Source organism: Bos grunniens, chromosome 5, assembly GCF_055505025.1.
Source record: "Bos grunniens cultivar Pamir isolate PY7600 chromosome 5, Bosgru_T2T1.0, whole genome shotgun sequence".
Taxonomy (NCBI): Eukaryota; Metazoa; Chordata; class Mammalia; order Artiodactyla; family Bovidae; genus Bos; species Bos grunniens.
In genome coordinates, this window is record NC_141169.1 from 64,401,878 (window position 1) to 64,415,726 (window position 13,849).

The window sequence follows — 13,849 nt, forward strand, 5'->3', positions numbered from 1 at the left end:
ATTCAGGTCTATGATTCATTTTAATATATGACCATGTGGTTTGTGCTTTAGGAGGGCTTTGGGGTTTGAGCTAAAGTCTTCCACACCAAGTTAGGTTTTGCTAAGAGCAAGTGGTTGGTTTTACACTTAAACACCTCAGTTGGCTCTCTATAGTACATATGCATATGAATTGAACTAAAGAGGAAGAACCAAAGGGCTGGCTTCCATTGTTCTTTATAGTAACATATTTTATTGAAAGGAATATGAACTTCAGGAAGAAATCAATCTACATTTGAAGGAGCTGACTTTAACAAGTTACCCTTTCTTCATCTATAAAATGGGTATAATACCACTGACTTATTTGGAGAATTGAATGTTCACAAGAGTAAGTTGCATAGCATCTGGCACACAGGAAAAAAGGAATACAATTCAGCTTCTTTCCTCTTTGTCTTTTTTCTAATAGGGGACTCTGCTGCTGCTGCTGCTAAGTCGCTTCAGTCGTGTCCAACTCTGTGCGACCCCATAGACAGCAGCCCACCAGGCTCCCCCGTCCCTGGGATTCTCCAGGCAAGAACACTGGAGTGGGTTGCCATTTCCTTCTCCAATGCATGAAAGTGAAAAGTGAAAGTGAAGTTGCTCAGTCGTGTCCGACTCTAGCGACCCCAATGGACTGCAGCCCACCAGGCTCCTCCATCCATGGGATTTTCCAGGCAAGAGTACTGGAGTGGGGTGCCATTGCCTTCTCCAATGCATGAAAGTGAAAAGTGAAAGTGAAGTTGCTCAGTCGTGTCCGACTCTAGCGACCCCAATGGACTGCAGCCCACCAGGCTCCTCCATCCATGGGATTTTCCAGGCAAGAGTACTGGAGTGGGGTGCCATTGCCTTCTCCAATGCATGAAAGTGAAAAGTGAAAGTGAAGTTGCTCAGTCGTGTCCGACTCTAGCGACCCCAATGGACTGCAGCCCACCAGGCTCCTCCATCCATGGGACCCTCCAGGCAAAAGTACTGGAGTGGGGTGCCATTGCCTTCGAAATTCTAAATACATTAAAAAAAAAAAAAAAAAAAACGAAAACCAAACATGCTCTCCTACAGTTTGAGGAATGATATTCTCATCAACAATCTCAGCAGGAGGTCAGCTATCAGTTACATCAGTGGCAAAGTCCCTCTGGATGCAGATCTAAGCCATGTGAATAAATATCAGGGACCTGGAAGCAACTAAAGCATCAGGGGGAGCAACTTGTGAAGCTGTGGGGATGTCGGCCCAAGCCATTCAGAAATAGAAGCTCTTTGGGGAAAGGGCCATGTGAGCTCTCTCCCTCCAGTAGACCAGGGAGAAGGTGAAGCATAGCTCAGGAGGAGAGACCCCTTAGTCTGCCTTAGAGAGTTCCTAAATTCCTAGAAACTCTCCATGGAGGGTCTCTATGGCTATGAGGAACCCTGCACTGTTACCTGGTCCTTAGACTCCTGGAGGAAGAAAAGCAAAAGCTTAGAAAGCAGGATGGTGGATTATCATTAACTTGTTTTCAGGCTTCCCTGGTGGCTCAGTTGGTAAAGAATTCGCCTGCAGTGCAGGAGAGCTGGGTTTGATCCCTGGGTTGGGAGGATCCCCTTGAGGAGGGCATGGCAACCCATCTAATACTCTCGCCTGGAGATCCCCACGGACAGAGGAGCCTGGCGGGCTACAGTCCATGGGGTTGCAAAAAGTTGGACATGACTGAGTGACTATGTGCACACACACGTGCACACAAACATACACACACACAACTTTCAGAGCTATGTATTTTCTAGCAAATCACTTCAGAATTGCTGTATGTATTCAATGTAGATGGTGCAGTCTATGGTAAAAAGCCTTTACAAATTCACTTTAATAGCTTTCATTTATAAATACAATTTAGGTGAAATTCATATATTGGCAAAAGTAGAGTTTTAAAAGACTCTAGAATATTCCTCTGAATACAATTCAATCTTAAGTATAAGAGGAAAAAAAATCCCAGCTGTAAACAATACCTTTTAACGAAATACTAATTTTACATTCAGGTACCTGAGATCAATCTAACACAGTCCATACACCTAAAGTAGTTTAGCAGATTATAGAAACCAGTTAGAAATAGGGGGGGTTGTTTATAAGATTATCTACCACCCCTGTATGGCAATGTCTGGGCACTTGATTTTACTAAGTATTTGCTGTTATGTAAGATAAGCGGGTCTGGGGGAGCCACTTGTTGCCTCCACTTTACTTAAGTGGGCTTCCCTGGTGGCTCAGATGGTAAAGCATCTGCCTGCAATACGGGAGACCCAGGTTCAATCCCTGGGGCGGGAAGATCCCCTGGAGAAGGAAATGGCAACCCACTCTAGTACTCTTGCCTGGAAAATTCCATGGATAGAGGAGGCTGGTGGGCTACAGTCCATGGGGTCACAAAGAGTCAGACACAACTGAGCGACTTCACTTTCACTTTCTTTCTATACTTAAGTGATCCTCAGTTTCATCAAGAAGATCATCAGCCTGATTCTTAGAAAGTGTGACAATCTGAAGTGGTTCCAGTGAACATGGTAAATTTCCTAACTTGAAAGTACTTCTTTGTTATACAAAGACAATGGTTAAGAAATAAAACTTCAAGAAAGACTCATATGAAAGCAACTTAGAATATGAATAGTTAAAGCTTAACTACAATTTTCACTGGTCAAAAAGAAAAGCAAATCAGATTTCCCAAGTATTTCTTGTTGTGTGGTACATACTCTACATAGAAGGATCAGTTATGTATACCTGGATAAAAAGGTAAGAGAGTTTATATTTATTGATCACCTGCTTACCTTGCCACCTTATGAGGGAGTTGTTAAAAATCTGAATTTATAGGGAAGGAAATTGAGAATAAAGGTCACAAAACCACTAAAACATGACACTGGAATCTGAACCTCAAAACCTGTTCTCTGAAAAAAATCTTATATCTGGGTGTACATGATGACATAAAATGTACTATCACATCACATGTACAGCATTACCAAAGAACAGGATGTTCTACGTAAAATGAAGTATTCAATATAATTGAATCCTACTGCCAAAGTGTTTGGCATTTAAGTCTGATTTCTTAAGTGGGAAGCCAGACATTGTGTTTGTAAAAATCATCCATGAATGTTAGTCCGAGTGAGAACCTAAGGGACTGACCTAAAATAAAGTCAGTAAATATATTTACTCTATTTCTGTCTTAGTCCTGGACAACTGGGGCTGCCAGCAGTTTCTAACTACTATATAACTGCTGAGGAAACTTTTTAAAAGATAGAGAAAACTGATTTCTATGAGTGGAACTAGTTATATGATTCATAGAAACTGCTCAAACTTTGAGCTGATTCATAGGAATGGAGATGGAAAGTGAAAGTGAAGTCGCTCGGTTGTGTCCAACTCTTTGCGAAGACCCCATGGCCTGTAGCCTACCAGGCTCGTCTGTCCATGGGATTTTCCAGGCAATAGTCTTGGAGTGGATTGCCATTTCCTTCGCCAGGGGATCTTCCCAACCCAGGGATCAAACCCGGGTCTCCTGCATTGTAGACAGACGCTTTACCGTCTGAGCCACCAGGGAAGCCAGATCCTTTTTTGGTTCAATAAATATTTTGTTTATGAAAACACCTGAAATTAGAAATGCAAGTGGGGTCAGGGGAGGGCAAATAAAAACAATGAAACATAAGGGGCAAGAGTTTGGAAAATTCAGTGTTGATTCTTGATCCATCATGTATCTCCATAGCCTATGGTTTTAGTCTCCCCCAAAGGACATGAGTCTGAGTAAACTCCAGGAGTTGGTGACAGACAGGGAGGCCTGGAGTGCTGCAGTCCATGGGGTCGCAAAGAGTTGGACACGACTGAGTGACTGAACTGAACTGAATCACCTTCTGAGGTTTTTAGCAACAAACATCATAAATGCTTATAAACTATGCAGCTCTGATGAAGCCAGGCATAATGCTTGGTTCAGTGGCCTTCCAAAACAAAATTCCAGACACTGATAACATACATTTGGTAAAGTAGTATTTCCCGTGTTCACTCTAAATTTACCTCCTGTTGATTTCATTGCACATCTCTTCCTCATTGTCAAGTGAAAAGAGAATACTCAGATTTCAGAATAATTTAGAACATTTAAATCAATACATTCTAGATTTTTTCTCTTCTCTTTGCCAGGGTGCATTGGAATTTATGGTCTCTTTTAGTAATTACTCTTCCCTGGTACCAACTGACTGTCAGCTTTGTTATGACCTGCATTCTAATTGACACATCACAATTTCAGGGAATACAGCAAATTGAACATGAAAGCTGTGAGACTAGCAGACATTATAAAGTTCTTAAAAGAAGGGCTGCTGTGTGTTTTTCTTCATATGCCCATAGTGTCTAACACAACATCTCCCTCATGATAGAGCAATGGAGAGCTAAAATTTAATACATGTCTACATATGTCAGACTCGACTCTCATGCCACTGAACATGTTTCTACAATGATCCTATATTAATATTTTCATTTTATGAGGAAACTGAGTGTGTTGCCTAAGATCAAGCAGCTAGTAAACAGCAGGACTGATACATGAATTCATGTCTGTCTGACTTTTTATTTCATCATGTTATTTCCTGACCAGACTCAGTACCCCAACACATTAGACATGGAATGTCATCTTCACAGGGTTGTTTATCACTTCTCTAGTTCTAGCTGGTCTCAAGAGGGAAAAACCTTCTGCCCAGTAGAGCTGTAATTCACAAATGGCCTGATGGTCAATTGGAATGCCACATGTTATGGTCAATCACTTAGTGCATAATTAGTGTGTAATTAAGAAGTGAAAATTAAGGCGCATAGAGAACCAGTCTTTGTTAATAGTAATGATGCTTTGGGGATTGAGTCTTTCATTTTCATTATCACTGTAGAAAAACGTGAGTAAAGGATAGGATGGCAATCTAAGAGGGGGAAAGAAGAGAATTAAGTGAAAATAAACTGGATTGTTGACTACTAAAATGTCCTTCAAAGGCAATTTTGCCCAAGTGGCTTTTTTAACATTTACTCTTATTTTCATTATAATCATGTTTGTAACGTTTTCACAATTCTATGGTACTATCTGAAGAATTTTGTAATATTACTGTTCAATGTCACCTGTCTTCCAACAGAAATGCATTAAGTCTCTGCTTGAATATTCTCAGTAATGGAGAACTTACTATGATAAGAAAACACATTCTTACCTTCACATCAGTAAAAAAAACAAAAACAAAAACAAAAAACATTCCCTACAGTTTTTTTGAAATTATTCTTTAAGCATATCTGAAAGAACTATCTGGCAACATGCATTTCTAGGCTGGCTCTTTGGATACTGGAAAAGTCCTCAATGTTTATCAGCATTTGTGTGTGAAAGAGATAGCTACATGTGTCATCATATCATGTTTGTGTCACTAATCAAAGTCACATGATTTTGCTACTTTTTTAGTAGGGTTTTTTTTTTGTTGTTTGTTTGTTTTTTTAGTTTTTAAAGACTAAAACAAATATGTTTCAGCGAAAATTATTTAGTCTTTTTAAAAAATGATCACTTGCTCCATTACTCTTGCCTGGAGAATCCCCATGGACAGAGGAGCCTGGTGGGCTACAGTCTATAGGGTCACAAAGAGTTGGACACAACTGAAGCAACTTAGCATGCATGCATGCCCATACTTAGCTCTACATTAATGTTAATTGGCATAGTAAAATAGCACATGGGGAAGAAAATCTCTCAGTTTGCTAAATCTATATAGTTGATATTGTTTAGAGATCATGGTTGTTTGACATGAATGGAGGGAAATAATTTGCAGCTATTATTATTATGGTAAAAGATGAATTATCTATAGACTCCTATCATTTTATAACTAGTCCCTGAGTACATTTATTCATTACAACATAAAAGAGAGATTTCCTTACTTGTGTTCTCACCATTAATTTCTCGAAGTTCACTGTTAATTCCAACATCTATGGAATTCATTATTTTGTCAATCTGTGTGAAACAAAAAACATGTAAAATGAATTATTACATTTGCTTTGTGTTGCACTTTTGTTTTTTAAATTTCTTGTTTATTTTTATTTTTTATACAAATTTTAAAGGCTATTTCCATTTACAGTGATTACAAAATATTGGCTGTATTCCCTGTGTTGCAAGATATACCCTTGACCCTATCTTTTAGCCAGTAGTTTGTGCCTCTTAGTTCCTCACCTCTGTATTGTCCCTCCGGCCTCCACTGGTAACACTAGCCTGTTGTTCTCTGTACCTGTGAGTCGGCTTCGTTTTTGTTATATTCAGTAGTTTGTTGTATTTTTTAGATTACATAGATTACATAGATTACATAGATTACACCAGTGTCTTCAGGCAGCTCTTGTCCTCCCCTAGCTGATTTTGACATAGGCTAGTTGATAGCCTTCTGTCCCCCTTCCTGACTTTTGTGCGATCTTCTAGAGAAATAAATATTTTTAACATTAAAAAAAATAGATTACATATATAAGTGATATCATATAGCATTTATCTTTCTCTGTTTGACTCATTTCACTGAGCATACAGCACTGCATTTTAAAATGACTTTCCACTGCCAGAAGCATATATTCTTGATATTATTGCCACTGCAAAACTCCAATTAAGAGATCAACAGAGAAAGATTTAAAGGGAGACAGACATCTTTTGAATTGCTTTTAGAAATACAAATTTAATCTCCTTTTCTTAAACTTTCGAAATCAGCTTGCCTTTTCTCTGAATTTCCTAAAATGAACTTTGTTTGGACTTACATGGGTCAGTAAGTTAGACATTGTGAATTCTTTAAACTCAGAAGGGGAAGGAGCTGAGGATAAGTTCACGTGACAATGTCTATCTTCTCGGTCATTCTTCCTCTTGGATCTGAGAGCATGCATCTCATCTGACCAGTGAAGTGTGGCCACTGGACCCAAGTTCTGATTAAACGGTATGACCAGCCACAAGCTTATTTGTAGCATATAATCACAAGAATCTAGGAATGGCAACAACTTGATTCTAAGAGATAAGTTACATTATTCACAGAGTTAATAAATATAAGAAATGGATAGATCTGAGTAAACTATCAGACTACTACTATGGAATTCGTAGGAAAATATGACTGTCTCAGCTTTAGCTATTTATGCTTTAAACCCGGTCATCATCCTAGCAGCCTTAGTGAGATAGCAGGTTTCAGAAATGACAATGAGCATTACTTAAATGTCCCATTTTGTTCACCCTGAAATAGATGCAGAGAGATTAAGTGATTTTCTCAAACAGCTCAATTCAGAATGTCAATACCAGACCATTTCTATTTCTCAGAATACTCTAGTGACCTATTGTGCTTCAAAACCTAATTCTACTGGCACAATCTTTTGAGAGACAAAATGTGACATTTTAGAATGAAATGCTGAGGAAGAATGTGGTCCATTCTTTGCAGAAATTCAAGAAAAAGCAAGAGACTTCATTACTTTATGATGTAGTCCTCTTAATGGAGAAAGGATGATATATTATTAACCTTAAAAGGGCATTTACTTCCTGAGTAATTCCAAGAAATTGAAGACTTTGTCTTTAAGTAGAGCTTAAATTGGTCATAATGGACTGCACACATTTTTCTTTAATGTCCAATAGTTGTAAAGGGAAATATTAAGTAACTTGTGTTTTTTGTATGATACTTGGAGAAGGGCCAGGACCTTTCTGTTTAATATTAAGATTATAAGAAGCTCTTCTGAAATTATAAGATACTTTAAAGAAGGAAGATGAGCTAACAGGGTTTAGTAATTAACAAAATGATATAAAGCAAACAAAAACACAAAGATTTTTCTCCATTTGTCAGCTGCAATGCTTAGTAGGGCACAATGTGAACATTTTCTTGTACCTCATAGCTAGTTATTACTTCTGCTTGATATCAATTTCTATGGAAACAACAGATATCCCCTCATGTGTGGAACTGTGTTTGTTTCTATGCTCGCTGTGAAATTATCATGTATTATCTCTACAACTTTTCCCTTCCACTTGGATCTATTTGTGGTATTTTTTTTTCCTCTGAAAGACTTAAAAAGCTGAAAATCCCTTCCTCAAAACTCTCTTGATGCTAAAGCTTTATGTAAAGAATAACAAGAACAAATCTTACTTCTTCCCATTCGGAAGTGAAAGATGGTGTTCTTTCAGAATTCCCTTTAGAGCTGTGATCAGCAGGTGAAGATTCACTCCAGTTAACTCTTGATGTTTTCTCATTTGAAGGGTAGGCAATGAGATCAGAATCCGATTTAGAGACAGTTTTGGATAAATGCATGTCGATCAGGGCTTTTGGTAATGACCTTATTCTCCCCAGGGTACACGCTCTCTCCACAAATCCCCCAGTGTTCACAATCCACTGGTCCCCATTCCGGGATCCACTTCTAGCTGTTCTTGTGCCAACAATGGTATGGTTTTCGAGTTGGCTGCTTTTTTTGTGAAAAATTGTTCTACTGACCACCTTGGGTTTAATTTTCTTTACCACAGGTTCTGATTTATTTTCTATTGGAGTTTGCTTGAAAGGCAAAGGACTATTTGCCAAACTGACTTCATCTTTTTCTTCTTCGCGTTCATCTCTTTTCCCATAGAGATGAAATGGATTTTCAGGGGACTCACAGGCTGGAGAGGATCCATGAAGGAGACCTGCAAATTGCCCAGGATCATATTCTTTTGGGGGATCAATGTCCTCCTGATGAGAGAGATCATCTGCAAAAGAGAAAAAAAAGGTCTGCATGCTCATTTGGAAAGGACTCGGAAAGCCCCGATACAATAGCAGCACCCTTTTGAACCTGTGTAATGTCCAAACAATTGATTTATTGTTACACAGTGATATCCTCACTTTATGAAATACCCATGACCCTACAGTGCCGTGTATAAAATAAATGTGTGTGTGTGTGTGTGCGTGTGTATACCAGATCTTCCTGATATACCTTAGGGTGTATTTCAAAGTTATGAATTGGGTATTAATTGAGTAATTGCCCACCCTTCTCCTTTGTCCTCAGGGAGTATATTTTATATTGGATAACAAAATTAGGTTTTCTTAATATGGGACACCCATGTTCAAACTTTTGGAGTAAATGAATCATTGTACAGTTAGGACATCAGGCAGGTAAATCAAGATCATATATAATGACATCCCTTTGCTCTCCCAGCAAATAAAATAAAAAACAAAACCTTGAAAAGAAGTATAATTCGGGATAATTGAAAGGTAATAATCCTAACGTGTTACTTCAAATATAAAATTAAGATTAATTCTACACAAATTATATGATTTAGACAAAAAGGATTTATCCATGCTTAACAGGCAAACAATGCAGTGTCACTAAAAAGTGAGACCCTTTTACAGGAAACTGATGTTGCACTACTAACACAAAGCTGTCCTTTTCTTTCTTCTATGAAACAGATTTAGTTATTTTTCAATTTCTTCAGATCTTTAAAAATGTAATCCAGAAAAGAAACCAAAGAATAAAATTTTTATTACTTTAATTTTTTCTAAGATGAAACATAAATGTTCTCTGAGATTTAAAATATGTGCGTGTGCTCAGTCATGTCCAACTCTTTTTGGCCCCATGGACTGTAGCCCGCCAGGCTCCCCTGTCTGTGGAATTTTCCAGGCAAACTGGGTTTCCAGGCAACCCAATATTGGAGTGGGTTGCCATTTTCTCCTGCAGGGGATCTTTCCGACCCAGGGATCAAACCCTTGTCTCCTTTGTTTCCTACATTGGCAGGCGGCTTCTTTACCACTGCACCCCTTGGGAAGCCCTGAGATTTAAAATACACCATGCTTTTTTTAATGACCTAGTTTGTCTTTTAAAGACACAGTGTGTAAAAACCTGGCCAAAGAAATTAGCGAAGGGAGTCAGTCTACTTTTTTGACTGGTCACTTTAATTAACATTCAGCTAAATATTTGCCATGATCAAAAGTTAAATTACCTGATAAGCCTAGTCTTCTGAAAAAGTAAAATATAGCCAATGTGGTAGATAAAATATAACAAATTCAAAGCTGACTTGCTAATTCACAACTTAAAGAAGTTAGTTATTATTGTAAACCAAAAACATCAAAGTTTTTATAAGTTAACAAGTAACATTTACTAGGCATGAGCTATTTACTACTCACTAAATTAGAGGTAATATTTCTATCTCCTTATGTGATCATCATAACAACTCTATGAAATGATTAATAACAATCATGGTTATCTAATCGAAAGAGATTTGGTCAGAATATGTAAACAAATTGTCAACCTCAATAAATCTCAATAGATATTGCCCAAGGAATGCTACAGACAAATCAGCTTTCTTAATTGAAGTTTGGCCCCAGCTCCATACGCTTTTGTCTCTCTTGGAGCTAATAGAAGCAGGTATGATCCTGGCTTTATATATTCTCCAGACCTCACAGAGGTTCCTCTTTAGCTGTCCCAAATGAAGATGTTCCCTTCCTAGACCTAACACAGTGCTGAGTAGAAGAAAAAAGTGTCAGGATGAGAGATCCATGAGACAATGATCTAAAAGAGAAACAATCTGTACCACCCCGTACTCTCACAAGTACTTTATCTTCTCATAAAAACTTTCTAGTATACTGGACATGGATTTTTCCCTCCTCTTGCAACAGAGATTTTTCTTGGAGGAGAAGAGTGCGTGGAGTGTAAGGCAAAGCAGCCTTAAATTCTCTAAGGCTAGAGTATATGCCCTATTACATCCATTTTTTAGAAGTCAAAATTAATATGTAGACAACTTAACGCTGTTAAATTTCCCCAGCTAATAAGTAGTTAAGCTGAGATTCAAACTAAGGCCTATCAGATACTTATATCCATTGGCCTGGAAAATTTATTATTAAGATAAAAGAACAATCTAGGGTTCAAGGACAATCAAATAGGCTCTTTGTGGGAAGTGATATGTCTCTCCTGGTTATGACTATTTCTGGAATTTGGAAAAAAATGGATGAAAAGGATTTTTTTTTTCCTGCTTCATGGAGGTAAGCTTATACTAAGAGAAAGTAAAATATGGTGTTCTGTTTGAATTTATTGTCTCCTTTTTCTTGCTGGGCTACTTGGCTCTCCTATAATGCTTTACACAATAAGTAGGTTTGTATGAGATGACAGTAATGGGTAAATAATGCAGAAGGAAGCAAGAATTCTGAAATAAAGAAGTTTAGTTTGAGTATGAGAGGAAAAATTGAAATAGGGAACAGAGTACTTCAAGGCTGTATATTGTCACCTGCTTGTTTAACTTATATGCAGAGCACATCATGAAAAACGTTAGGCTGGATGAAGCACAAGCTGAAATGAAAATTGCCAGGAGAAATATCAATAACCTCAGATATGTAGATGACACCACCCTTATGGCAGAAAGCAAAGAAGAACTAAAGAGCCTCTTGATGAAAGTGAAAGAGGAGAGTGAAAAAGTTGGCTTAAAACTCAACATTCAGAAAGCTAAGATCATGGCATCTGGTCATCACTTCATGGCAACTAGATGGGGAAACAGTGACAGACTTTATTTTGGGGGGCCCCAAAATCACTGCAAATGGTAACTGCAGCCATGAAATTAAAGGACACTTGCTCCTTGGCAGAAAAGTTATGACCAACCTAGACAGCATATTAAAAAGCAGAGACATTACTTTACCAACAAAGGTCTGTCTAGTTAAAGCTATGGTTTTTCCAGTAGTCATGTATGGATGTGAGAGTTGCACTATAAAGAAAGCTGAGCACCGAAGAATTGATGCTTTTGAACTGTGGTGTTGGAGAAGACTCTTGAGTCCCTTGGACTGCAAGGAGATCCAACTAGTCCATCCTGGGGGAATTCAGTCCTGAATATTTATTGGAAGGGCTGATGCTGAAGCTGAAACTTCAATACTTTGGCCACCTGATGCTAAGAACTGACTCATTTGAAAAGACCCTGATGCTGGGAAAGATTGAAGGCAGAAGAAGAAGGGGATGACAGAGGATGAGATGGCTGGATGGCATCACTGACTCAATGGACATGAGTTTGAGTAAACTCTGGGAGTTGGTGATGGACAGGGAGGCCTGGCCTGCTGCAGTCCATGGGGTCACAAAGAGTCAGACACAACTGAGTGATTGAACTTAACTAAACTGAACTGAAGGGGGGAAAAAAAAAAAAAACCCTGTAAATCACAGTCAAGAGGTTTCTGATCATATTCACTATAGTGAGATATTTAGGAGCATAACATTATTTAAACTTTTCTTTGAATATTATTATTAGGTTACCATCCCTTCTGTGATTTGATAAAAATAACTATAATCACATCTCAAAAGTGCTTTATAATGTTCAAGTCCTCTAGTCACAAGCAGTCCCTTCTCTCAGTAAAAGAGAATTTAATTATTAGCTCATAAGCCTAGGCTTTTGAAGAATAGTTCTTGCCATTAAGACAGTTGATAGCATTCTTACCAAGAGTTCTGAAAAGGCAAATATTACCTATTTCAGTGGCCAAACCCTAAGAATTTCTCAAAGCAAAGACAGTGAGAAGCTGATATGGAACCTGCTGGGTACCTATTCAGTTGATTGAATGCAGTTACAACCTCCACGTGCACAGGCTCCTTTAGCCTTTAGCCACACTCCATCCTGTACCCATTCCTCCCATAGGATTTTAGAGGTTACGTGTGGCCAAGTACCTTGCTTTGGTCAGTGCATCAATTGCACTCATCCCACACGCTAGCAAAATAATACTCAAAATTCTCCAAGCCAGGCTTCAACAGTACATGAACCATGAACTTCCAGATGTTCAAGCTGGATTTAAAAAAAGCAGAGGAACCAGAGATCAAATTGCCAACATACTCTATATCATAGAAAAAGCAAGAGATTTCCAGAAAAGCATCTACTTCTGCTTCATCGACTACGTAAAGACTTTGACTGTGTGGATCACAACAAACTGTGGAAAATACTTAAGTGAAAATTAGAAAAGGCCGAGGAACCAGAGATCAAATTGCCAACATCCACTGGATCATAGAAAAAGCAAGAGAGTTCCAGAAAAACATCTACTTGTGCTTTATTGATTACGCCAAAGCCTTTGACTGTGTGGATCACAACAAACTGCGCAAAATTCTGAAAGAGATGGGAATACCAAACCACCCTACCTGCCTCCTGAGAAATCTGTATGCAGGTCAAGAACCAACAGTTAGAACTGGACATGGAACAACAGACTGGTTCCATATCAGGAAAGGAGTACGTCAAGGCTGTATATTGTCACTCTACTTATTTAACTTCTATGCAGGGTGCATCATGAGAAATGCTGGGCTGGATGAAGCACAAGCTGGAATCAAGATTGCTGGGAGAAATATCAATAACCTCAGATATGCAGATGACACCACCCTTATGGCAAAAAGTGAAGAAGAACTAAAGAGCCTCTTGATGAAAGTGAAAGAGGAGAGTGAGAAAGTTGGCTTAAAACTCAACATTCAGAAAGCTAAGATCGTGGCATCTGATCTCATCACCTCATGGCAAATAGATGGGGAAACAGTGAAAACAGTGACAGACTATTTTGGGAACTCCAAAATCACTGAAGGTGGTGACTGTAGCCATGAAATTAAAAGATGCTTACTCTTTGGGAGAAAAACTATGAACAACCTACACAGCACATTAAAAAGCAGAGACATTACTTTACCAACAAAGGTCCTTCTAGTCAAGGCTATGGTTTTTCCAGTGGTCATATATGGATGTGAGAGTTGGACTATAAAGAAAGCTGGATGCCAAAGAATTGATACTTTTGAACTGTGGTGTTGGAGAAGACTCTTGAGAGTCCCTTGGACTGCAAGGAGATCCAACCAGTCCATCCTGGGGGAAATCAGTCCTGAATATTCACTGGAAGGACTGATGCTGAAGCTGAAACTCCAATACTTTGGCCACCTGGTGTGAAG

At 38.6% G+C, this 13,849-nt stretch overlaps 1 protein-coding gene across 8 annotated transcripts in view; it reads right to left on the reverse strand.

The window, feature by feature from the left end:
- The window catches only part of ANKS1B (ankyrin repeat and sterile alpha motif domain containing 1B), a 1,153,827-nt gene that overhangs the window by 515,937 nt on the left and 624,041 nt on the right, over window positions 1-13,849 (reverse strand). For all 8 annotated transcript variants that reach the window (XM_086400851.1, XM_086400849.1, XM_086400852.1 and 5 more), the window contains exons 13-14: window positions 8,098-8,687; window positions 5,891-5,963 (exon numbers count right to left, since the gene is read on the reverse strand). In XM_086400851.1, coding sequence (XP_086256977.1) covers window positions 5,891-5,963; window positions 8,098-8,687 — 663 coding nt within the window. The remainder of the gene's footprint in view (window positions 1-5,890; window positions 5,964-8,097; window positions 8,688-13,849) is intronic.